Below are 25520 nucleotides of genomic sequence, written 5' to 3'. Positions count from 1 at the left end.
TCTTGTTTCCCTCCAGGGAGAGGGCAGTCTTTTAGTCAACAGTTTCTGGACACATCCATTTAATCAGCAATGAAGCTACCTGTCGATTTACATCTCTCTATTTTTCCCCAGAATACTATGAGAGACTATCAAAAGCCTTGCTGAAATACAGATACACAGTGAATATAGTTCACCCTCCCTGACTTCCCAGGCTAGTAAGAACTGTCAAATCACAAAATACTCTTGGTTTAGCATGACTTGTTCATGAACCTATAATCATTGACCCTGATCTGACTGTTAAGCTGTTAAGCACATAATTCTCAGATCTACCCTAAGGTATACAGAGATGAAATCTTGGGAAAGCCTGTATGAGTGCTGGAATAGGGGAAACAACTAGGAAGGAAGACCTAGTACCTAATTTCTTACCTAGGCTACTAGGCACATGTCTGCTGGCCTGGGAAACCATACCTTCTCCAAAGGCTGAGGAGAGAAAGGTGTGCAGAACAAAGAAGGACTCCTGAGTGTGTGGTCTTGTGGTAAGTTGTGCCATGGCACTTTTCTTGGACTACTTTGTCCAGCCCTAATGATGGGCTATCTCCCATCTGGACACACTTCCCGAGATAGGCATGGGAACTTACATCTCTCCTAGGAAAGGTACTCAGTAACTTGAATTCATCCCATGGAAATCCTTTGGAAGCTACAAAATCAAAGACGATCTGGAGCTTATTGCTGGCCAGGAAACGCCGCTCGAGGAACTCGCCACTGGGTGTCCGGATCCGCAGTTTGCTCACAGGCTCAGCATTTTCTTCCTTTGGCTCTGGAGGCAGGGCCTGCTCTAAGGAGAGTCTGATGGCCTAAAGAGGGCAAAAATCAGGTGTTAAACTGTTGATGGATGGAATTGTGGGGGGTGGGGGAGGGAGAGATGAGAAAAAACCTGCTGCTTCCTAGAAACTCATCAAAAGCTATTGCCCATTTATTAACTAAGCCTAATGCTTGGACAACAGAATTATGTGTTTTTCATTTTCTTAATATTAGCCCAATAAGCAATTAATTAAAATAAATCCCACCTTGATGACACATTAAATTGATAGGTAACTACACAGAGAAGAAAGGTAATTTATTTTTTACTGAAGGGCTCAGGTATTTGTGATTCCTTTCTAGGGCATGAATTAAGGCTATTAGAAGCATTTGCAAAAGACGCGTGTGCACGCGAACACACACACACACAGATGGGGGTGGAGAAAGAGAGAGGGAGAGAGAATGGGAGAGAGAGCGCGAGTGCACAAAATAGAGAACATACATTTCCCAAGTAGAAATGACTGAAGATTTTGTAGAATTCTGGATAATATATTAACGACAAAATGGAGGAAAGACTCTGTTTGGGTTGATGAAAATGTTTGGAAATAATGGTCGTGGTTGCAAGACTGTGAATGTAATTCATGCCACTTAACTGTACTTAAGAAGGGTTAAAAAGGCAAATTTTTGTTATATATATTTTGCTACAATAAAAAATGGAATGGAAAGAAATTAAAATATCAGGCTTATTGGGGGCAGGAGACTATGGTCCTAGTTCCAGCTTTGCCACTAAACTGCTGTGAGATTTGGCCAAGTCCACATTTCTGGACCTAGATGTGGCACAGACTCAAACAGGTGGGGTAAACTGTTGGGAGATCTCATGGCTAGAGTTGGGCTCTAGTTCTCAATCTAGCATTACGTTGTTTCACATTCAAGATATTCCAGTGGAAGGAGTTTAAAGATCTCTGATGTCCCCGCCTGTGGCAGAAATTCACTAAAACCTTTTTGTTCCTAGAACTGTGGCAGGTTCCTTAGACATGTAAGCCTGGTATTAGCATGCGCAGCTTCACAGTTATATTGTGTTCCTGGTTACTTTCACATTTCCATGTTCCCAATTTTCATCAATAGGGAAAACAAAAATTTCCCCCAATTAACATGAGTGAGAGAAATTGGGATATATGTTCTCTAAAATCTCAACACAATTTTCAAAGTTGGTGACACTCCCTTTGGAGAAAAAACAACAACAAAAACCCTATTAAACAACTCTCAGGTAAAAGGGGAAATATAATAAAAACTACAGAATATCTAGAAAACAATTGTTGAAATTTCATATTCATATTGGAATCTCTGGGATTCATTTAAAGCAGTGCTCAGAGGAAATTCATAGCCTTAAAATTCTTATATCATTCAAAAGGAAAATAAAAATAAGTTAACTGGGTCTTCCCTGGTGGCGCAGTAGTTAAGAATCCACCTGCCAATGCAGGGGACATGGGTTTGAGCCCTGGTCCGGGAAGATCCCCCATGCTGCGGAGCAACTAAGCCCCTGCGCCACAACTAGTGAGCCTGCGCTTTAAAGCCCGAGACACAACTACTGAAGCCCGTGCACCTAGAGCTTGTGCTCCACAACAAGAGAAGCCACAGCAATGAGAAGCCTGCACACTGCAACGAAGAGTAGCCCCTGCCTGCTGCAACTAGAGAAAGCCCGTGCACAGCAACGAAGACCCAACACAGCCAAAAATAAATAAATAAAAATAATTTAAAAAAAAAAGAGAAATCTCTTCCCTTGTAGCTTGTTTTAATGGTCAATGAGTAAGCATAGGTAAAGCAGGTAGCAGAGTAGTTGATACACAGAAGATGTTCAACAAAATATTTTCTACCTTCCATTACTGAGAGTCCTCAGCATGGACAGATACTAGAGTTTGTCAGGCATAGTATTTCGTACTTGTGTGATAGGCACTTGATAAGTGTTTGAACATGAATAAACTCTGATTTCCAAACAGTGAAATCTTACACATCTCTCAAGACCTGGCTCAAATATCAGTTCTTCTGTAGTGTTGACTGAATTCCAAAAGCTGTGAAAGATTTTTACTTTGCCCCTGAACTCTAAGTATTTTGCTTCTATTTCTGTTATGTTATTTAGCACGTTTTTCCTTGATTTGCTGTTACTTGTAGACACGTTGTATCTTCCCTACAAGATGTAATCTCTCTTTGCAGGCAGAAAATGTCTTACTATCCTTTGTTTCTCTTTCAGTGCCTAGCATAGTTCTTGCTCAAAAATCATTTACTGATACTGGAGAGGGTGTAGAGAAAAGGGAACTCTCCTACACTGGGAGAGTGGGAATGTAAATTGGTGCAGCCATTATGGAGAACAGTATGGAGGTTTCTTAAAAAACTAAAACTAGAACTACCATATGATCTAGCAATCCTACTCCCGGGTATATATCTGGAAAAGACGAAAACTCTAATTTGAAAAGATACATGCACCCCAATGCTCATAGCAGCACTATTTACAACAGCCAAGTCATGGAAGCAACTTAAGTGTCCATCAACAGATGAATGGATAAAAAATATGTGCTACATATATACAATGGAATATTACTCAGCCATAAAAAAGAATGAAATATTGCCATTTGCAGCAACATGGATAGACCTAAAGATGATCATACTAAGTGAAGTAAGTCAGACCAAGAAAGACAAATATTATGGTTACCATAGGGGGTTAGAGGTGGGGAGGGATAAATTAGGAGTATGGGATTAACAGACATACCCTACTATGTATAAAATAAACAACAAGGATTTACTGTATAGCATATATATATATAATATATATATATATCTGAATAACTTTGCTGTACACCTGAAACTAGCACAACATTGTAAACCAACTATAATTAAAAAAATTTGTTGAATAAGTTACGAGGTGGCATCCTCTGACCAGGAGTGATGACTAATGAAGTTTTCATCAGCCCAAGTTAGGGCCCTCCAGGTCTTTCTATCACTTGTTAGATGGCTTCCTCTATTTATAAGTGAATTTTGCCATTAATCCTATGTCTAGAAAAAAGTTCTAAAAGCCGTTTTTTGTGAGTCATCCTAGGAAGTCATTTGACACCCTTTCTCTTTTTTCCCATTGCACTTTAGGTAAATCTCTATAATGACTTTTATATATAGTATGTAATTCTATTTTTACAAGACTATGAACTCCTGGAGCAGAGGGCCCACATCTGTATCCCTACTTCCTAACAGATTTTGGACACACACTAAGTAGTCAAAAAAATATTTGCCAAATGAGTGAATGAAAAAATTCTCTATATTGTCACAGACATGACCTGAACTCAGGGTGGAAAAAAATCAGCCAAGCTAAATGGATTTCTCACATATAGGGGCCCAGTGAAAGATGTTGCAGAAATAACTCCCAGTGTCTTTTGGTGGGTAAAGTAAAGCCTGGGAAAAGGGGAGGATATACAGTCTTTGTGTTTTTTGGGTGAGACAATATTTAGGAAGGATGGGAATATTTGTCAGGCAAGAAAGGGGAGAGGAATTGGAAAGAATAGAAAACCATGAATCTAGTACAAGTTCAAGTTTTCTAAGAGTTCAACACAATAGATTGGGAATGATTCTTCTAAAGAAAATTAGTCTTCCATATCAAAATGAATCTGGGAAAAGTGGAAAGAAGTAAGTTGTAGGAAATATTAACATCCTTAGTATCAAATGCAATGGAAATAGACCTAGCATTTGAATAACTTTTCTAAAAATTATGCTCTACCTCACGTTCCTCTTCTTGTTCTTTGCGAATCTGTTCCAAACGAAACTGTTCTGCCATCTCTCTCTCATGAGCTTCCCTCTGTTGATAAAAGAGAAAGGAAGCCAACACTTAATAAACACTGGCCTACTTTTTTTAAAAAAGAAAAGAAATAAAAGAGAAAGAAAAAGAAAAGAAAAAAAGTTCATTTTCAGCATGGCCCAGAGGTACACTGTGGGAATGAAAGTGTTTCTCTCTGGAACAAGGATGGAAATAAAAGCAACAACAAAGCATACCTCTATGATCATGGTGGGTTCCTATTCAAACATTTAGGTAGCTCTGGGTAGTGTAGCATTCAAGATCCTTCAGACCTTTCTCTGGTCTTCCTTTCTGGTCTTTTCTGCCACCTCCCCTGTACCCAAATATCAAAACTCTATTCACATCAGCCTCTATCTTGAACCCATGCTTTCTGGCTCCTTGCTGCTAGCATACATTACTTCCTCTCCTACCCACCTTTCTCTATCCAGTTCAAATATACAATCTCTTCTATGAAACCCTGCCTAGTACATTCCCATTTCTTGGCTCTCGAAAAAAGCTGGAAAAAACTTTCCACTGAAAATCCAGTTCATTGAACTCTCACAGAACTCAGTGCTTCCCTTACAACATTTAGGATCCTTGCCTAAGTGTTCCAGCTATCTGTGCTCTTGACTGAATCTACTCTGCAGCACAATGTGAGCCTTCTTTTGAAGGCAGAAAGAGTGGCTTATTCATTTTCCTCTCCTTCAATGCCCAGTACAGAAGCATTTAATGCTCAAGAAGCATTAAATAAGTCAGTGGTTCTCAACCCTGACTGCACATTAAAATCACCTGAAGAGCTTTTTAAACATTGCTAGATTTTACCACAGACTGATTAAAAACAAATGAAGTAAACACTAGGCCCATTTTTGTTTTCACTTCTCATGATTCTTGAAAAAATTTATCTTGTCAAAATGAACCATGCTTTAAGAACCTGAGGCAGAATTATATTCTTTCTGTTAATTGAAACTAGCTTTCTCCACTGCAAACCCAACTCTCTTAGGTTTCAAAATGATTAAAGGGCTGGCATTTAAATAATGAAAGACTATTTAGGATTGAGTTCTTTATCCCAGAAGTCCCCTGACCAAACCTACCTTTGCTCTGTCAGCCTCAAGCGAAAGGCGATAGGCCTCGTCTTGTTCTCTCTTCACATTTTCTCTGGCTTCTCGTTCGTCCTTAAAAGAAAGGAAAATATTCAAATGCATTTTACCACATTACTGTTTTTAAAGAAAACAACAATAATAATCCCCTTGTCTTACTCCTGTGTAAATTTATTACAATTAAACAAGACACTTTTAAAGTGTACAATATAAATAAGCTAACAAATAATAAGGTGAGTAGCACAGTAGATAGTGAAAATAAGAATGTTTGAAGCCTAGTCTACCACTTACGAATTGTGTGACCTTGGGCAAGTTATTTAATCTCTTTAGGTCTCAGTTTCCTCAACTGTAAAAAAGAAATAACATTTGTCTCATAGGGTTGTGAGAATTCAATGCAATGATATATAAACTGTCTAGCAAAGTACCTGACATTTAGTTCATTTTCACTGATTAGTTCCCTTCTCCTTTACTCCTGATTTTTCTAAGATAAACTTGGAGATTATCAGCATTGGGACTAAGGACTGGGAGAGAGGAAAGGACTAGGAAGTAATCTGGTCAGCACAGAAAGAGGCTAAAAGCACAATACCCTGCTTAACTTTAGTCCATATCACACCACTAAAGCTTGGTTATCAAATAAGTATATCCCGACAACATTCACACTCATGAAGTGTGGATAATGTAAGTTATCTAAGTTGAAGATCTTTTAGAATATTTTTAGTGTCTGAAGTGATTATGCCATCTGCGTACATTTAAATTGTGATTTCATATAAAATTAAAAGTTAATTCAACTGCCAGAATTTCTTATTTGTTAAATTCTGGAGTATAGCCAATATACATGTCCTTAAATTTAATAAATACCCACACCTGTTGACATTAGAGTACAGGTTCCCTTTCTGGTCATTTTTTTTTTTTTTTTTTTTTTTGCGGTACGCGGGCCTCTCCCTGTTGTGGCCTCTCCCGTTGCGGAGCACAGGCTCCAGACGCGCAGGCTCAGCGGCCATGGCTCACGGGCCCAGCCGCTCCGTGGCATGTGGCATCCTCCCGGACCGGGGCATGAACCCATGTCCCCTGCATCGGCAGGCGGTCTCTCAACCACTGCGCCACCAGGGAAGCCCCCTTTCTGGTCATTTTGCACAATAGGCTGAATCATACATAAGTTACCGATATCTGACTGGTTTTGACCTATAAAAATGGAAATTTCATATAGTTTAACTTAATTCTTTCTTTTGTCTCCTCAGTTCAATATATGCTTGCTCAGGCTGAGTGTATGCTCAGCACTGTCTTAGGTACTCCCTCTGATATCTATTCAAGACTGGCCTTCTCCTTGAAGCCTCATACTCCTTTTGGTTTCAATGATTCCATTAAGTCCACAATCTCTGGTATAAATAGTAGCATTTCATTGATTCCTAATCTTTCAAATAAAAAATTAGGAAAAATTAGATGTTGTTGGCCTGAAGCTAATTGCTATACCATCTGTGATAAAAGAGTATGCCAGAGAAGTTATATGTTGGGGCAAAATATCAGGAACAATGTTTAACCTGAGAGACCACTTAGGCTGCAAAGTAGTCAAGATAATTTACGTGTCATGTAATATGACACATGAATAAAAACAGGTTTTAAAAACTCCTACTTGGAGACGTACTTAGCCATTAGTATTTTTATTTTAAAGCAACAGAAGCATCTTCCTTTAAAGATATTTTCACTGATTCCAACTGGGTATTTCCTACTTTGGTCTATATACTACAGTTTTACTATGACCAGATACAATTAGCCTGACAGGACATATTCTGTATGTTTTTCTTTATATTTGCATTTGCATTTACCCTGTAAGCACCTTTGCCCACTCAATATACAAGCTTGTACAGACTGGACACTTAATAGTTCATTTGGCCATGGCTGATCTATAGTTGATGTATAATGTCTTCATTTTTTTATGTCACCAAGGAGAGGTAATGAGGAGATTAGAAGACCTGTGTTCAACTCCTAGCCCTGCTAGTAGCAAGCTGTGTGTTCTTGGGTAAACACTGTCTCCCTTTTCAGTCATTTATTAAATTAAAGAATTGAATTTTTAAGGAAACTGTGCCTCTCTGAACAACTCTATCTTTCCAAATTTAGATATTCCTAATATTATCAACAACCTATGGGAGTAATCTTATCTTTTTACATTTCAAGTAGGGAAATATTTAAGATGTTTAGGATTTTAATTGTAACATACTTTCATGACTCCACCTTTTCAAATTAGTTTAGATTTCTCTTGTAGCATTCTGTCCTTTCCCTTTAAAACGTTTATCACAATTGTATCAATTATCATATGATTATTTATTTAATGTGAGAGTCCCCCATGACACTGTAAGCACCATAAAGGCAGGGATCTTGTCTATATTACATACCTCTGTATTCCAAGTGTTTCACACAATGCCTAGCTTTTGGGAGGTATTTAATAAGCATCTGTTGAATAAATGAACCGTCTTTCCAGGCATAAAACATTCATTGTCTAGAGTAAAAATTAAGGAGGAAAATGATATAGCTCATTCATAAAGTGGCCCTATCTGAGTCAATGAAATTGACTGGCTGGGCAGAAATGACCCGTTATGACACTATGTACACACATAAAGGGACCTTCTAAAAGCTACCACAGCTGGAAGCCCTCTCTGAGCACAAATACAGTTTGTAATAAAAGCATTCTAAGTAAACAGCTCTGTTTTAAAACAGACTGTTGCAGATACGAAAGGCCATTAAATACAGGGATCCCTGCCACAAAATGTGGCACCTGTTGTGAGAGGACTTCTTGAACCAGCTAACTTCCTTCCTTCCCTCCCCACTTCTCTCTCTTCTATTTCTCTTCCCTCCTTTCCTTCTCACAAATATTCAATAAGCACCAATTTTACTTTAGGCATCACACTAATAGTGGGGTTATAGAGGCAGGCCACCGTTTAATAGAGAGAGAGAGAGATGAGCTAATCTGAAAGAACAATATTGTGTAATCTGAGCTATTTTCTGTATTTTCTTTAACTTGTTTTTAAAAAGGCACTCATGCAAAAAATTGTAATGCAAATGTTAAATTATTCTTAAATGTAGCATTGTTAATATTGCTAGATGCTGGCTGCACAACATTGTGAATACACAGAATGTCACTGAATAATGCACATTATAATAATTAGCTGTATGCTATGTGAATTCTGCTTCTATTAAAAAAATATTACTAGAATCAAAAAAAATTTGTAAAATTGCTGTATGTCCACACAACAGAGTACTACTCAGCAATTAAAAGGAATGAATTACTGATACATGCCACAGCACAGATTAACCTCAAAATAATTATGCTGAGTGAAAGAAGTCAGACTAAAGAGTATATACTGTATGATTCAATTTTTCATAAAACTTGAGAAAATGCAAATAAATCTATAGTGACAGAAAGATCAGTGGGTGCATGGGACTTGAATGGTTGGGAGGTAGAGGCAGAAGAAAGGGATTACAAGGTTCATGAGGAAACTTTTGAGAGTGATGGATATGTTCACTATTTTGATTGTGGTAAAGATTTTATTAGTGTATACGTATGTCAAAACTTTTTAAAATTGGACAGTTTATATAGGTACAGTTTATATAATTATACTTCAATATAGCTTTAGAAAATAAGTGATTAATAATACTGAAAAAATTAATGTATGGATTAAACAGCAGCTTGGACACAGGTGAAGAGAGAATTAATAAAGTGGAAGTAATCTGAAGAAATTACCTAAATTGCAACATGGAGAGACATAGAGAAATAAGATATAATAGAGAAGTTAAGTGGACATGGAGGATATAATCAGAGTGCCTAACATGCATCTGCTAGGAACCCTAGAAGGGAATATAAAGAATGGAGCAATACTCAAAGAGATAATGTTTTCGAATTTTCCAGTATGGATGAAAGATAAGAATAAGCGGCCAAGGACCATTTCAAATGGTAACCTCTAGTTCTATAGAAACTACCAAACTGAATAAACAAACAAATTGACTGAAGTCATCATAGTCAAACACAGCTTTGAATGCCACCTCACCTGAAGAAGACCAGCTCTTGATTCTGTGGATCCAGTGGTAAGACCTTGGATGACTGGGTTGTAATAACAGAAATAGTACTTAGAACCTTGCTAACAAAAGTGTGGTCCAAGAACAAGCAGCACTGAAATCAACTGGAAGCTTGTCAGAAATGTAGAATCTTAGGCTCCACCCAAGACTGACTGAATCAGAATATGAATTTTAATAAATTCTCCAAGTGATTCCTATGCACATTTAATTTAGCAAAGCACTGCTTAAGAAGCTTTGCTTAAAAGTAATGTATACTTGCTTAAGTGACAAGTGGTTGGGATGTTATTTTTGCCTGCAGGAAAGCCATAAATGGGGAAAGTTCATCCACTCTGGCGCAGAAAAATAGTTAAATACTAGGACCAGGACCTACCTTTTTACATGGAAAGTCAAGCTAAATGCTCTGGAGATTTTTTTGGGATGTGTGTGTGTGTGTGTGTGTGTGTGTACACGCATGCAACAGAGATGATGTAATGGTGTTTGATAGAATCTAAATACTACATTCTGTGGCCACTTCTCCAGTCAGGATTCCTTCCTGAAGATAGACAGATAAGACAGGTGGAGGAAGCTTACTTTCAATCACAGGTCAGCAAACTGTGGTCTTTGGGCCAAAGCTGGCCTGTAGACTATTTTTGTAAATAAAGTTTTACTGGAATATAGCCATGCCTATTTGTTCATGAATTATCTATGGCTACTTCTGTGCTACAATGACATAGTTGAATAGTTGTGACAGAGAGTATATGGCTTCCAAAGTAGAAAGTATTTACTATCTGACACTTCACAGAAAATGTCTGCTGACCCTTTAAAATCATTATAAATGTTGGTTTCAGTCTTTTTAATTTTTAACTTCTGGTAAGTAGAGAATAAAATCCTAATGAGATTTTAAAGTTCATAAGCCTAGGGGGAGCTTCAGTAAAAGCTCAGATGGAAAGAGTAACTGATTTGTTTATTACATACAAAAAAATCAGAAGCCACAAACTAGCTCCGACATCAGTATGAAAGGTTTACAGTCAAAGGTCTCGTGGCAGCATATTTCAAATTTTACATGGGCTAACAATAAGAGGTCTTGAAAGGGAGTTCATATCATAGATAAAAATAATTTGATTAAATGTAAGAATGCAAGAGAATTACATACTTGGACAGGTTTCCAGGTATCTAGGAAATGTGGAGGAATGATGTCTAACTCTGGACACATGTGAACTAATCATCTGTCTTAGAGGCTTAGGTATAGAACTTTTTGTTCTGCACCACTTGGTACCTTGGCTTAGTTTTAGGCAATGACTCTGTTGAACATCTACTATGAGTAATCACTGGGCCAGATATTGTAGGAAAGACATATGTTAAACTAGTCCTACTTTAAAGTGTTTTAAATTTCATCTAAAAGAAAGGGACAAATGATTTGGGTGGGGTATTTTTATGGAGATTTTGTAGTTATATCCTGCTGTTATCAAATTTCTATTGTTAAAAGCGTAGTGTCAGGGCTCCCTGGTGGCGCAGTAGTTGAGAGTCCGCCTGCCGATGCAGGGGACACGGGTTTGTGCCCGGGTCTGGGAAGATCCCACATGCCGTGGAGCAGCTGGGCCCGTGAGCCATGGCCGCTGAGCCTGCGCGTCTGGAGCCTGTGCTCCGCAACGGGAGAGGCCACAACAGTGAGAGGCCCGTGTACCGCAAAAAAAAAAAAGCATACTGTCAGACTTATTACCTTTCTAAAATGAAAATCACATCATAACACTCCTCTTTCCTAACCTTCAATGATTTCCCCACACCTTCAGGGTAAAGTCTAAATTTCCTAGCACAGGTGCCCTCAATTACTTTATCAGCTTCATTACCCACTTCCCCCTTCCATATACTCTATGCTCTAGCCATACAAGCCCTCTCACAGCTCCCTGAACAGACCAGCCTTTGCATGTTTCTCTGCCTTTGCATATCCTTTATCCTTTGCCTGGAAAATTCTTCACCACTCCTCCTTTGGCAAAATCACACTCATCTTTCAGGCTCAACTTAAGTGTCTAGGCATTCACAGGTACCTCACCCTGGGTTGAATGGTTTCACTTCTGTGTTCAATTCACACTGTATTATTTAATCATATATTTACATATTTCTCTCTCAGAGTAGACTGAGCACTGAGGGCAGGAATACTGTTTTATTAATTTTTGAATTTCCAGCATAAGTGAACACTACCAAGTTGGCACTTGATAGATAATAATAGCAGTTAACATTCAGTGAATGTTTCCTATATGCCAGGCATTCTTCTAACTACATTATTATCATATATAATCCTCAGATATATTGAGGGAAGGAGGAAAGAAAAGAGGTGACTATACATAAAAGAAGAAAGAAAGGGAAAGGGAGCTAAGGTATCTGCTCCAGGAACTGTCATGGACCTCAAAAAAGGCCAAAAGCCTTTGCAAGCTAAATGCTCTTGTTTTACTTCCCTCTTGCTACCATTACCCTAATTTGGGTTCTGAGATTTATAACATACCTAGAAGCCTTGAGAGAAATAATAATAGGCAGGACGGGAATAAGAAAATAGCTCTACTGAGGAAAATTATCCTCTTGTGTAGGGTGCTAGATTATTCCATGACTATCTTCTTTCTGTAACATAATCTGCAAGGGTGACAAATTTCTTTTCAGGGGACTCTTCATGTGATGACTGGGCACAGTGCCTGGCACATAGTAGGTATTCTACAAATGTGGACTGAATTGAACTGGGAGGACAGTTAACTGACTCTTCCTGAGTCACTAAAATAGATAAACCAATCCCTAGCAATTTTGTAGATTCAGTGATGTCAAAAAGAAAAAAGTAAAATAATTCAAATATTTGATCATTTAAAGCCAAGTTTTCAAAGCCTGCCTCTAAAGCTAAATTGATCATTTTATTTTCTAAGTAAATACCTGGTCAGTGTGAGAACAGAGGAAGCAGAGATTTTAGTTATTAAATTATTCTTAAGGGGCTAATTCATTAGGCACCAAAAAGATGTAAGACTGCCTCAATTTCTTCTTTAGTATTTGGGAGGTAAAAAGCACCCCCTCCCTTTTTTTTTCAGATCTCCACCTTATGGTCTAATTGGGACAGAATTGGAGTTCAGATATTTAAGATCTTATTTTTGAAAATTCTCAGGCCACAGGATGTTCTGATAATCTTGTTTACAAAACATTTAAATAGTATCTCATATTTTAACGTATCAGAATTAGACATTTCTCCAAAGAAGATATACAAATGGCCAACAAGCACATGAAAAGATGCTCAACAACATTAGTCATTATTAGGGAAATGTAAATCAAAACCACAAGGAAATACCACCTTATCCACTACGATGGCTATCATTTTTAAAAAGAGAAAAAATGAGTGTTGGCGAGGATGTGGAGATCCTTGTAACCTGCAGATTGGAATGTAAATGGTACAGACGCTGTGAAAACTGTTCGGTGCTTCCTCAGAAAGTTAAACAGATTTGCCACATGACCCAGTGATCCACTTCTAGTTATATACCCAAAAGAACTGAAAACAGGGACTCAAATAGATACCTGTACACAAATGTTCATCCTATCATTATTCACAACAGCCAAAAAGTGGAAACAGTCCAAATGCCCATTAACAAATGCATAAACAAAATGTGATATATCCATACAATAGAATATATTTCAGTCATAAAAAGAATGAAGTAATGATATATGCTACAATGTGAAGGAACCTAAGTGAAAAAACCAGACACAAAAGTCACATATTGTATGACTGCATTTGTATGAAATATCGAGAACAGGCAAATCCACAGAGACAGAAAGCACAGTGGTTGCTAGAGGCTGGTGGGGGGCAGAGGGGGTTGGGGGAGTGACTGCTTAATGGGTTTGGGGGTGATAAAAATATTTTGGAACTAGATAGAGGTAGTAGTTGCACAACACTGTGAATGTACAAAACACCACGTAATTGTAAAATGGTTCATTTTATGTTACCTGGATTTCGCCTAAAAATAAACCAAGTATCAAATTACAGAGCTAAGAACTAAATAAAAACAAAGCACTCTACAGTGTAAAAAGGGAGAAGAATATTTATACTTGAAGTATAAATGATGAGGGCACTGCTTGAAAAAATGTGTTAAATTGGCCTTCAAAAGAAGTACTGCCTGGTAGCATCGCCTCCATGGTGTACTGTGTCCAGGACATTCATCTTCCAGCCAAACAGCTTGGATTCTAGTCCTTGTTCCATCCGGATGGCAAAACAGTACAGGGAAAAAGTACAGCTTCAAACACAAACAACTCAACTTGGTCTGAATTCTAGGTCTGCCGCTTAATTTCTGTGCCCTTGGGCAACTTCTTTGAACTCTTTCAACACTGAACAATTTTATCTCCAAAACAGGAAAACTACCTCCTCGTTGGATTACTGGAAGGATGAAATGAAATGATGAATACATATCACCTAGCACAATGGGCATTTGATAAACGTTACCCTAATAATCATCACCATCATCATCATCCTAGTAATGTTAATCCTCTTCCTTGTAATAACTAGATGTGTAACCTCAGGCCGAACAGTTTAACTTCTCTGAATTTCTTCCAAGGACTGCCTGGGGAGGCCCTGGGGCAAATCATTCCTCATTAACAGCATCATTTTTTGATAGGTAAATTGGCAGTGGTAGAGGAGGGTAAACAGGGGAAGGTTCACGAATAATTATATGGACACGAGTCTCAGGTCTCTGAAGCATCTTCCCATTGTTCCGTAGCTGACTGCTGTACCCTATCAAGTCTATGTACCAGGGTTCTGACAGATGTCCCAGGGCCCAAAAAGAACATCAGAGGTCCTAAGCAGAGATTATGCACCATATGTAATTTAGAAGAAAAGCAATATTAAAGTGTATTCAGAAGTCTGACCAAATTCTAATTTTTCTTAAGACTACTTTGATTTTTCTGAAATATTAAATTTCATAAAGGTATCTCTCTGTCTACATATATTTTTCCTGTCTATTTATTTGGTGAACCTACTTTGCTTATTCTATAAATGTTTGGTCTGCCTTTACGTAATCACATTCTAAGTTGCAGAGGAGAGAGGCTTTTTAGTATGAGGGCCCAGGACAAACCCTTAAGTTTGCTCTATTTTCGAGTGACCTGGGCTGTGAGAATTAAATAGAAGAACACATGGTGGGATAGTGCTCTGAAATGGACTAAGGTTCCAGACTGAAAGGAATGATCATTTTGTTAATAGAATCAGGAATGACTTAGAAGGCCTCATCTTCTCTGTGGTAAGAACGAATTCCTTGGCCCTAGGCCTAATTTATCACTGTGGTTTCCATGGTGTTAAAAGTGTTCTCACTTCCTTGTTAATCAAAGCTACCACTGGGCTTCCCTGGTGGTGCAGTGGTTAAGAATCTGCCTGCCAATGCAGGGGACATGGGTTCAAGCCCTGGTCTGGGAAGATCCCACATGCCGTGGAGCAACTAAGCCTGTGTGCCACAACTACTGAGCCTGCGCTCTAGAGCCCACAAACCACAACTACTGAGCCTGCACACCTACAGCCTGTGCTCCACAACAAGAGAAGCCACCGCAATGAGAAGCCCGCGCACCGCAACGAAGAGTAGCCCCCGCTCGCCGCAACTAGAGAAAGCTCATGTTCACAACGAAGACCCAACGCAGCCAAAAATAAAGAAAAATAAAATTTTTAAAAAGCTACCATTAACCAAGTATTTGCAAGAAAAATGTAGTAAGTATTAATGAATATCCTCCTGCCTATATCTTTATCGAAGACTTTTAATCCTTTAAAGTCTTATATTTCAAAGTTTACAAAGCACTTTCACATGTGATACTCACAACAATGAGGTTGGCCAGGAAGAGACTTTGATCCCCATTTAGAGATGAGGAAATTGCGACTGAGAAACTTCAAGTGATTTTTCCAGGGTCACTCAGCTTGTTAAAATGTAGGCCACCAGTTACCTCATTTAGAGCTCTTTCTGCCATTTCACCTTTCTTCAACCTATACACTTACTGTGTTTCTCCCTCTCTAAATTTTCTTCCTTCCAAACACTGCAAATATAGTCCTTAAATCAGTGTAGGGAATGGTTATGGAATGATTTTCTTGGGACTAAACTGTTTTCACTTGCTGAATGAACTGAATAGAAAAAACAGATACAGGGTTAGTTTATTTCATTACCAACGGACTCTCCACCTAGAAGAGCAAGATGGTATAGAATGGATAGGTACCTCCAGCTTTGTATTATCCTGTAGAGTTGTCATCATCTATTTACATGTCTATTTCTCTCTTTAGACCCTAAGCAAATCGAAGAGACTTTTCCTTGTTTATCTCTGTATCCCTAGTTCCAATCCCAAGCAGTGCCTGGTACTTCCTAGATCCTTAAAAACAGAACAATGAATGAGCATTTTGGCTCCACCAGACATCTGCATTATAAGTTTATATTTGTTAAACTGATCTGCCTGTAAAATCATTAATGACCTGCTAGTGTTCAAAAACGGTGAAATAAGGATTATGGCAAACCTGACACTTGATATTCTTTCAGGTTATATACCTGAAAGAATAGGTTTGATACCTGTTATATCAAGGACAGAGCCTAAATGCTGGACAAACTGGTTATTTTTAAAAATCTAGTTATCAAAAGTTTTAAACAGAGAAATTTCAAGATATTTGTATCTTGTTATCTATCACAGTCCTACTGCAGGACTATGAAAACAGAGAGATGAATTCACATGTAGCAAGTAACTTCCAAGTCCTAACTAAGACTGTCTTGCTTTGCTAGAATGTTAAGTCTCTGGAATTTCCGGTGCAGATGTTTAGAAAAGATTATTTTTCATCTGGATAGAAGTGGTATGCAGGAGTGAGTTGAAAAGCTGGATTTAAGACTGGTTTGCTAATTTCTTTAGTGGCAGGGTTTCAAATGATGAACTGTCATCTCAGTGTCTGCTTTAGAGGGAGTGGGCCAACTTGTGAGAGAGAGTTTATGTTAAGCTAAACCTATCCAGAGAGAATCTACCTATCTGCCTGGTAACGTAGGATGAAATCTGAACGTTTTTCAAGCATGATGTCTCAGTTCAGACCCTGGTCATCTCTCGCTTAGACTATGGCATTGGCCTCTTAGTAGGTCTCCTAACTTCCAGTCCCTTCCTATAAAATCCATTCATCCATTCATTCACTTACACATTTATAAGACATTTATGCTCGCCTACTATATACGTTAAGCTTTATGTTAGGGAATGGAAACAATGATTAAGAGGTTTGGATGATGGCCATTCTGACTGGTGTGAGGTGACACCTCACTGTGGTTTTGATTTGCATCTCTCTAATGATTAGTGATGTTGAGCATCCTTTCATGTGTTTGTTGGCAATCTGTATATCTTCTTTGGAGAAATGTCAATTTAGGTCTTCTGCCCATTTTTGGATTGGTTTGTTTGTTTTTTTGATATAGAGCTGCGTGAGCTGCTTGTAAATTTTGGAGACTAATCCTTTGTCAGTTGCTTCATTTGCAAATATTTTCCCCCATTCTGAGGGTTGTCTTTTGGTCTTGTTTATGGTTTCCTTTGTTGTGCAAAAGCTTTGAAGTTTCATTAGGTCCCATTTGTTTATTTTTGTTTTTATTTCCATTTCTCTAGGAGGTGGGTCAAAAAGGATCTTGCTGTGATTTATGTCATAGAGTATTCTGCCTATGTTTTCCACAACAAATGCTGGAGAGGGTGTGGAGAAAAGGGAACCCTCCTGCACTGTTGGTGGGAATGTAAATTAATATAGCCACTATGGAGAACAGTATGGAGGTTCCTTAAAAAACTAAAATTAGAACTATCATATGACCCAGCAATCCCACTACTGGGCATATACCCTGAGAAAACCGTAATTCAAAAAAAAAATGGACTACAATGTTCACTGCAGCACTATTTACAATAGCTAGGACACGGAAGCAACCTAAGTGTCCATCAACAGATGAATAAAGAAGATGTGGTACATATATACAATGCAATATTACTCAGCCATAAAAAGAAAAGAAATTGAGTTATTTGTAGTGAAGTGGACGGACCTAGAGTCTGTCATACAGAGTGAAGTAGGTCAGAAAGAGAAAAACAAACACTGTATGCTAACACATATATATGGAATCTAAAAAAAAGGTTCTGATGAACCTAGGGGCAGGACAGGAATAAAGACACAGATGTAGAGAATGGACTTGAGGACACGGGGAGGGGGCAGGGTAAGCTGGGACGAAGTGAGAGAGTAGCAATGACGCATATACACTACCAAATGTAAAATAGATAGCTAGTGGGAAGCAGCTGCATAGCACAGGGAGATCAGCTCAGTGCTTTGTGACCACCTGGGGGGGGGATAGGGGAGGGTGGGAGGGAGGTGAAAGAGGGAAGGGATATGGGGATATATGTATACATATAGCTGATTCACTTTGTTATACAACAGAAAGTAACACAACATTGTAAAACAATTATACTCCAATAAAGATGTTAAAAAAAAAAGATAAGTAAGATGTGGTTTCCTTCTCTCACTAGTTGTAGGAGATAGATGTATAAAATTGGAAAGGAAGGCAATATGTATGAGGGCCTATTATGGGTTAGTTATTTTACAAGATGCTGTTTCTTTTTTTTTTTTTTCGGTACGCGGGCCTCCCACTGTTGTGGCCTCTCCCGTTGCGGAGCACAGGCTCCGGACGCGCAGGCTCAGCGGCCATGGCTCACGGGCCCAGCCGCTCCGCGGCATGTGGGATCTTCCCGGATCGGGGCACAAACCCGTGTCCCCTGCATCGGCAGGCGGACTCTCAACCACTGCGCCACCAGGGAAGCTCAAGATGCTGTTTCTTTTCATCCTCACAAACTGCAATTATTACTTCCACGTCACTAAGGGGAAACTGAGACTCGGACTGGCTACATAATTTGTCCATAGTGTGTAGCTTGTATGGGACTGAATCAGCTTTTATACTTAGGTCTATCTGTTTCTAAAGCCTGTGTTCTTTCCACTAAACCAGCGGTTCTCAGATTTTAAAATACAAACGAGTCACTTGTTAGATAGGAGACCTGTGAAGACACAGATTCTCTGGCCCAACTGCAGAGATTCTGATTCAGTAGGTCTAGCAATGGAAGCTCAAAAGTCTGTACTTTTAACAAATATGTGCTCAATGGACCACACTTCGAAAAGCACTGTACCTCAAAAAGAAAAAAATAACAGATGATTATACCACCAAAATAAGTACTATCATAAAGATATGAACAAAGTGATGAGCAAATAGCATAACCATCATAATTAGTTTCCTAAATTACAAATCTAATTATGTCAACTTCTTACTTAAAAGATGTGATGAATACTCACTGCCCACAGTCTAAAGTTCAAATTCTATAGCATAGCATAAAAGTACAGTGTGACCCTAATGCACATTTTTAGCCTTTTCTCTCCTCCCTTTCTTCTACCAATACCTCTTTCTTGCCTTGCTGAATTACTTCTCATTTCCCACATGTCCCAAGCCATTTCACATCTCCAAGCTTATCACACTTCCACATTTTTTCAATGAACTTTCTTCCTTAATCCAAATGATTATTTCCTACTCATTCTTCCAAACTCAGTTTATATGTTATTATTATAGAAAATATTTCGAAAGTACTTAATAGATGCCAAGTACCAATCTAAGCACTTCACATGTATCAACTGATTTAATCCTATCAAGTAACTACTAATTGAGGAAACTGAGGCACAAAGATATTAAGATAGTTTTCTCAAGGTTATAGAGCTGCTAAGTGGCAGAGGTAGGGTTTGAATTCAGGCTATATGGGACCTTGAGCTCTTAACCACTAACTTATAGTTGCCTCTTATGAGACAGTGAGCTATTCTCAAGCAAGGACTCTCTTCCAGATAACCAGGGCCTAACTCAAATTATATTTCTCTTCATGTTCCTCTAGCCCACTCTCATCTCTTAATCTTCTGAACTAACTTCCTTCCATTCCACTTGTGTGAACTATCTCTCCCTCGTTTGAACCTAATTATTCTCTAATTGCTTCACGTACTGAGGTTTCATTTTTAGAGATTAAGTGGCAAGCTCTCTGAGGGCAGAAACTGTCACCCAGTGTAGCTTGGCACATGTCAGGCACTGAAAGAATTATTGTTGGACTGAAAAGCAGAGCAAGCATTTTACCAGCTAAACTATGGTCACTGGTTAAAGAGAAAGCACGTGAATGGGGAATGGGTAATTCCTCCAAAGTGGAATGAGGGAGTGAGTGGGCAGGTATTTCTTAGTTCCTTTCTTGACAGAAGGCTGTTATTTTGAGAAGCAAGTAAAAAAGGGCTCTTAAGCATATAAGGGATTGTTATCCATGGCTGGCTGGTCCTGACTTTCAAAGTGAAATTCTGGAGTTCGGACTCCTAGTAAATAGTTAGATAGCTATAGCTATGCATTTAAATTGTTATTTGGATTTAAAAGCCTTATAGAAGCTATCACTTCCTTCCCAGAGAAGAGGTGTTCACAAATACTTTGGGTTGGTTGCAAAGCTGAATCTTTCTACTGCTTTGCATGAATAAACTAGTTCAGGGCTATAAAGTATATGTTCTTTGTCTTAGTCACACTTGCAATATATGCTGTGAACAGATTCCATAGGTTGTATTCTTTCCCTATACACACACACACACACCAGAATATTATTTAGCCATTAAAAATAAGAAAATCCCATCATTTGCAACAATATGAATGGAACTTGAGGGCATTATGCTAATGAAATAAGTCAAAAAGAGAAAGACAAATACTGTATGATCTCACTTATATGCAGAATCTAAAACAACAAACAAACAAACTCCAAGCTCATAGATACAGAGAACAGACTGTTGGTTGCTAGAGGCAGCGGGTGGGGAGTAGGCAAACTGAGTGAGGAGAGTCAAAAGACATAAACTTCCAGTTGTAAAATAAATAGGTTATGGAGATACAATGTACAGCGTGGCAACTAATACTGTAGTACATCTGTGAAACTTGCTAAGAGAGTAAATCTTAAATGTTCTCATCAGAAGAAAAAAAATTCTTCAACTATATATAATGATGGACGTTAACCAGACTTATTGTGGGGATCATTTTGTAATATATACAAATACTGAATCATTATATTGTATACCTGAAACGAATATAATGTTGTATGTCAATTACACCTCAATGAAAAAAACAAAAAGGAAAATGTTATTTAAAAATAAAAAGCGAGAATTCACAATCATTTGAAAATACTTCCTCCCAACCCCCCCACACATACTGGAGGTGCCATTACAAGGGAAATACTTAGTTTCAATTAAGAGAAAATAACACTAAAAGGAGAAACAACAACAAAAGGTCTGACTCAATAAGTAATCTTGGGCAAATAACTTATATAGCTCTCAGTTTCCTCAACTGCAGAATGAAGTTAAGATTAAATGATCTCTAAAATTCCTTCCAGTTCAGCCTAGGGTAAAAGTAACAATAGATTATATTTATCTATATACTGCTTACTGAATCCTGGGCACTAGTGCATGCTTTATATGTATTATCTTATTTAACCTTCAAGACATGCATATCAAGGGAATTCCCTGGCGGTCCAGTGGTTAAGACTCCAAGCTTCCACTGCAGGGGACACAGGTTTGAAGCTCGGACAGGGAACTAAGATCCTGCAGGCCACGTGGCATGGCCAAAAACAAACAAAACCACCACCAACAAAAACATGCATATCAAGTAGGTACTATTATTACCCCCATTTTATACAAGAGGAAACTGGAAACTGTCTCAATACATCAGAAATCCTGGAACATGCATTTTAAACAAGTTACCCAGGTGATTGTGATGCAAATAGCCACTGCATCACATTTTTGAGTACTGATACTCCAAAGGTTGCATTCCATATTGGTAAAGTTAGTGCAATCCCAACTGCTATGTATAAAATAAGATTTTTTTTCCCCCAATTAGTATCTGACTTGGGAAAGTCATTTAATGCTCTGCCCTCGCCCGTAAAATGGGTATAATTACACCTGTCTTGAAGAATTTATACTAGAAATGTAAATGGCCCAGTCCTATGCCTAAGAGTAGGGATTCAATACATGGTAACTACTATCACAGGCATCCAAAAAAAGTTAATACAACTAAAAGAGCAATAAAATTTCATTAAAGCCCATTTTATATTTTTTTAATTAAAAAAATTTTTTTTAATTGAAATACAGTTGAGTTACAATGTTGTGTTAATAAAGCCCATTTTAAAGTCAATTCTATGGACTGTTGATTTTCCTAGCTTTTAATCTTATTTTTTAATGTGAATATAAAGTAAAATGGATTATTTTTGATGTACATTTCTATATCTTTAACACATGTATAGATTCATGTAACCACCACCAAAATAGGATACAGAACAGTTTCATCATCTCCAAAATAGCCCTGGTGCTATCGCTTTGTTGTCATCCTCTCCTGAATCCTAACTCTCAGCAACAACTGATTGTTTCCCTGTCCCTAGTTTTATCTTTGCAAAAATATGAAATAGAACTGTATAGTACATAACCTTTAGAAACTGACTTTTTTTTTAAACCAAGCATAATGCCTTTGTAATTTATCCAAGTTGCTGTACATATCAATAATGTCTTACTTTTTGATTTCTGAGGATATAATATAGTATATTTATTTATTCACTCACTGAAGGTGAATTGAAGAACAATGAAGGATATTTTTGTTCCAGCTTTGGCAATTATGAATAGAGCTTTTAGGAACGTTCATGTACACTTCTGGTGTTAACATAAATTTTCATTTTTCTAGATTTAATAAATACCTAGGAAAAAAATTCTGGGTCATGTGTTAAGTGTATGTTTAACTTCCTGAGGAACTGTCAAACTATTTTTCTGAATGGCTGAACCATTTTGTATTCCCAGGAGCAATGAATGAGAGTTATTCTTCGTCAGACACCTTAGCGTTCTCCCTTCTAACTTATGGGTAATGAGCATCCCTAGTCCAAGTCCCCAAAGCTATGCAAAGCTGTGATGAGTATTTTAGCACACAAGCAGTAAATTGCTTCAATAAAACAATGTGCACAGGTGAGAATTCCAGAAGCAAATCCTCTATTAAAATAGTTTTTGTGCGACTTCCTTGGTGGCGCAGTAGTTAAAATTGCACCTGCCAACGCAGGGGACATGGGTTCGAGCCCTGGTCCAGGAAGATCCCACATGCTGCGGAGCAACTAAACCTGCGAACCACAACTACTGAGCCAGACTGCCACAACTACTGAAGCCCCTGTGCCTAGAGCCAATGCTCCGCAACAGAGAAGCCACCACAACGAGGAGCCCATGCGCCACAATGAAGAGTAGCCCCCGCACAGCAACAAAGACCCAATGCAGCCAAAAATAAATAAATAAATATATTAAAAAAATAATAAAAATAGTTTCTGCTAATCTGCTGAAAATTTTTTAAGGATATTTTCCTGTATCTGGCCAGACATTAAAACACACACACACACAGATAGCCTCATCCACCAGAGGGCAGACAGCAGAAGCAAGAAGAACTACAATCTGGCAGCCTGTGAAACAAAAACCACATTCAAGAAAGATAGACAAGATGAAAAGGAAGAGGGCTATGTACCAGATGAAGGAACAAGATAAAACCCCAGAAAAACAACCAAATGAAGTGGAGATAGGCAACCTTCCAGAAAAAGAATTCATAGTAATGATAGTAAAGATGATCCAGTACACTGGAAAAGGAATGCAGGCAAAGATTGAGAAGATGCAAGAAATGTTTAACAAAGACCTAGAAGAATTAAAGAAAAACAGAGATGAACAATACAATAACTGAAATGAAAATGACACTAGAAGGAATCAATAGCAGAATAACTGAGGCAGAAGGACAGATAACTGACCTGGAAGACAGAATGGTGGAATTCACTGCTGCGGAACACAGTAAAGAAAAAAGAATGAAAAGAAATGAAGACAGCCTAAGAGACCTCTGGGACAACATTAAATGTAACAACATTTGCATTATAGGGGTCCCAGAAGGAGAAGAGAGAGAGAAAGGACCTGAGAAAATATTTGAAGAGATTATAGTCGAAAACTTCCCAAACATGGGAAAGGAAATAGCCACCCAAGTCGAGGAAGCGCAGAGAGTCCCATACAGGATAAACCCAAGGAGAAACACACAGAGACACATAGTAATCAAATTGGCAAAAATTAAAGACAAAGAAAAATTATTGAAAGCAGCAAGGGAAAAACAACAAATAACATACAAGGGAACTCCCATAAGGTTAACAGCTGATTTCTCAGCAGAAACTCTATAAGCCAGAAGGGAGTGGCATGACATATTTAAAGTGATGAAACGGAAGAACCTACAACCAACATTACTCTACCCAGCAAGGATCTCATTCAGATTCAATGGAGAAATCAAAAGCTTTACAGACAAGCAAAAGCTAAGAGAATTCAGCACCAACAAACCAGCGCTACAACAAATGCTAAAGGAACTTCTCTAAGTGGGAAACACAAGAGAAGAAAATGACCTACAAAAACAAACCCAAAACAATTAAGAAAATGGTAATAAGAGCATACATATCTATAATTACCTTAAATGTGAATGGATTAAATGCTACAACCAAAAGACACACGCTTGCTGAATGGATACAAAAACAAGACCCATATATATGCTGTCTACAAGAGACCCACTTCAGACCTAGGGACACATACAGACTGAAAGTGAGGGGATGGAAAAAGATATTCCATGTAAATGGAAATCAAAAGAGAGCTGGAGTAGCAATACTCATATCAGATAAAATAGACTTTAAAATAAAGAATGTTACAAGAGACAAGGAAGGACACTACATAACGATCAAGGGATCAATTCACGAAGAAGATATAAAAATTTTAAATATATATGCTCGCAACATAGGAGCACCTCAATACATAAGACAACTGCTAACAACTATAAAAGAGGAAATCAACAGTAACACAATAATAGTGGGGGACTTTAACACCTCACTTAGACCAACGGACAGATCATCCAAACAGAAAATTACTAAGGAAACACAAGCTTTAAATGACACAATAGACCAGACAGATTTAATTGATATTTATAGGACATTCCATCCCAAAACAGCAGATTACACTTTCTTCTCAAGGGCGCATGGAATATTCTCCAGGATAGATCGCACCTTGGGTCACAAATCAAGCCTCAGTAAATTTAAGAAAACTGAAAGCATATCAAGCATCTTTTCTGACCACAACACTATGAAATTAGAAATCAATTATAGGGAAAAAAAATCACAAAAAAGGAGACCACACGGAGGCTAAACAATATGTTACTAAATAACCAAGAGATCACTGAAGAAATCAAAGAGGAAATCAAAAAATACCTAGACAAATGACAATGAAAACACAACGATCCAAAACCTATGGGATGCAGCAAAATCAGTTCTAAGAGGGAAGTTTATAGCAATACAAGCCTACCTCAAGAAACAAGAAAAATCTCAAATAAACAATCTAACCTTACACCTAAAGGAACTAGAGAAAGAAGAAGAAACAAAACCCAAAGTTAGTAGAAGCAAAGAAATCATAAAGATCAGAGCAGAAATAAACGAAATAGAAACAAAGAAAACAAGAGTAAAGATCAATAAAACTAAAAGCTGGCTCTTTGAGAAGATAAACAAAATTGATAAAACATTAGCCAGACTCATCAAGAAAAAGAGGAAGAGGACTCAAATCAATAAAATTAGAAATGAAAAAGGAGAAGTTACAACAGACAGCGCAGAAATACACAGCATCCTAAGAGACTACTACAAGCAACTCTATGCCAATAAAATGGACAACCTGGGAGAAATGGACA

The 25520-nt window shown here is 38.0% G+C and overlaps 1 protein-coding gene across 2 annotated transcripts in view; it reads right to left on the bottom strand.

The window, feature by feature from the left end:
* FAF1 (Fas associated factor 1) overlaps positions 1-25520 on the bottom strand; it is a 493047-nt gene that overhangs the window by 40406 nt on the left and 427121 nt on the right. For both annotated transcript variants that reach the window (XM_060140108.1, XM_060140109.1), the window contains 3 exons: positions 5683-5763; positions 4538-4615; positions 618-833 (listed from right to left, as the gene is read on the bottom strand). In XM_060140108.1, coding sequence (XP_059996091.1) covers positions 618-833; positions 4538-4615; positions 5683-5763 — 375 coding nt within the window. The remainder of the gene's footprint in view (positions 1-617; positions 834-4537; positions 4616-5682; positions 5764-25520) is intronic.

This window comes from Lagenorhynchus albirostris, chromosome 2 (genome assembly GCF_949774975.1).
Source record: "Lagenorhynchus albirostris chromosome 2, mLagAlb1.1, whole genome shotgun sequence".
Lineage (NCBI taxonomy): Eukaryota > Metazoa > Chordata > Mammalia > Artiodactyla > Delphinidae > Lagenorhynchus > Lagenorhynchus albirostris.
This window is presented reverse-complemented; position numbering and strand designations above follow the sequence as displayed.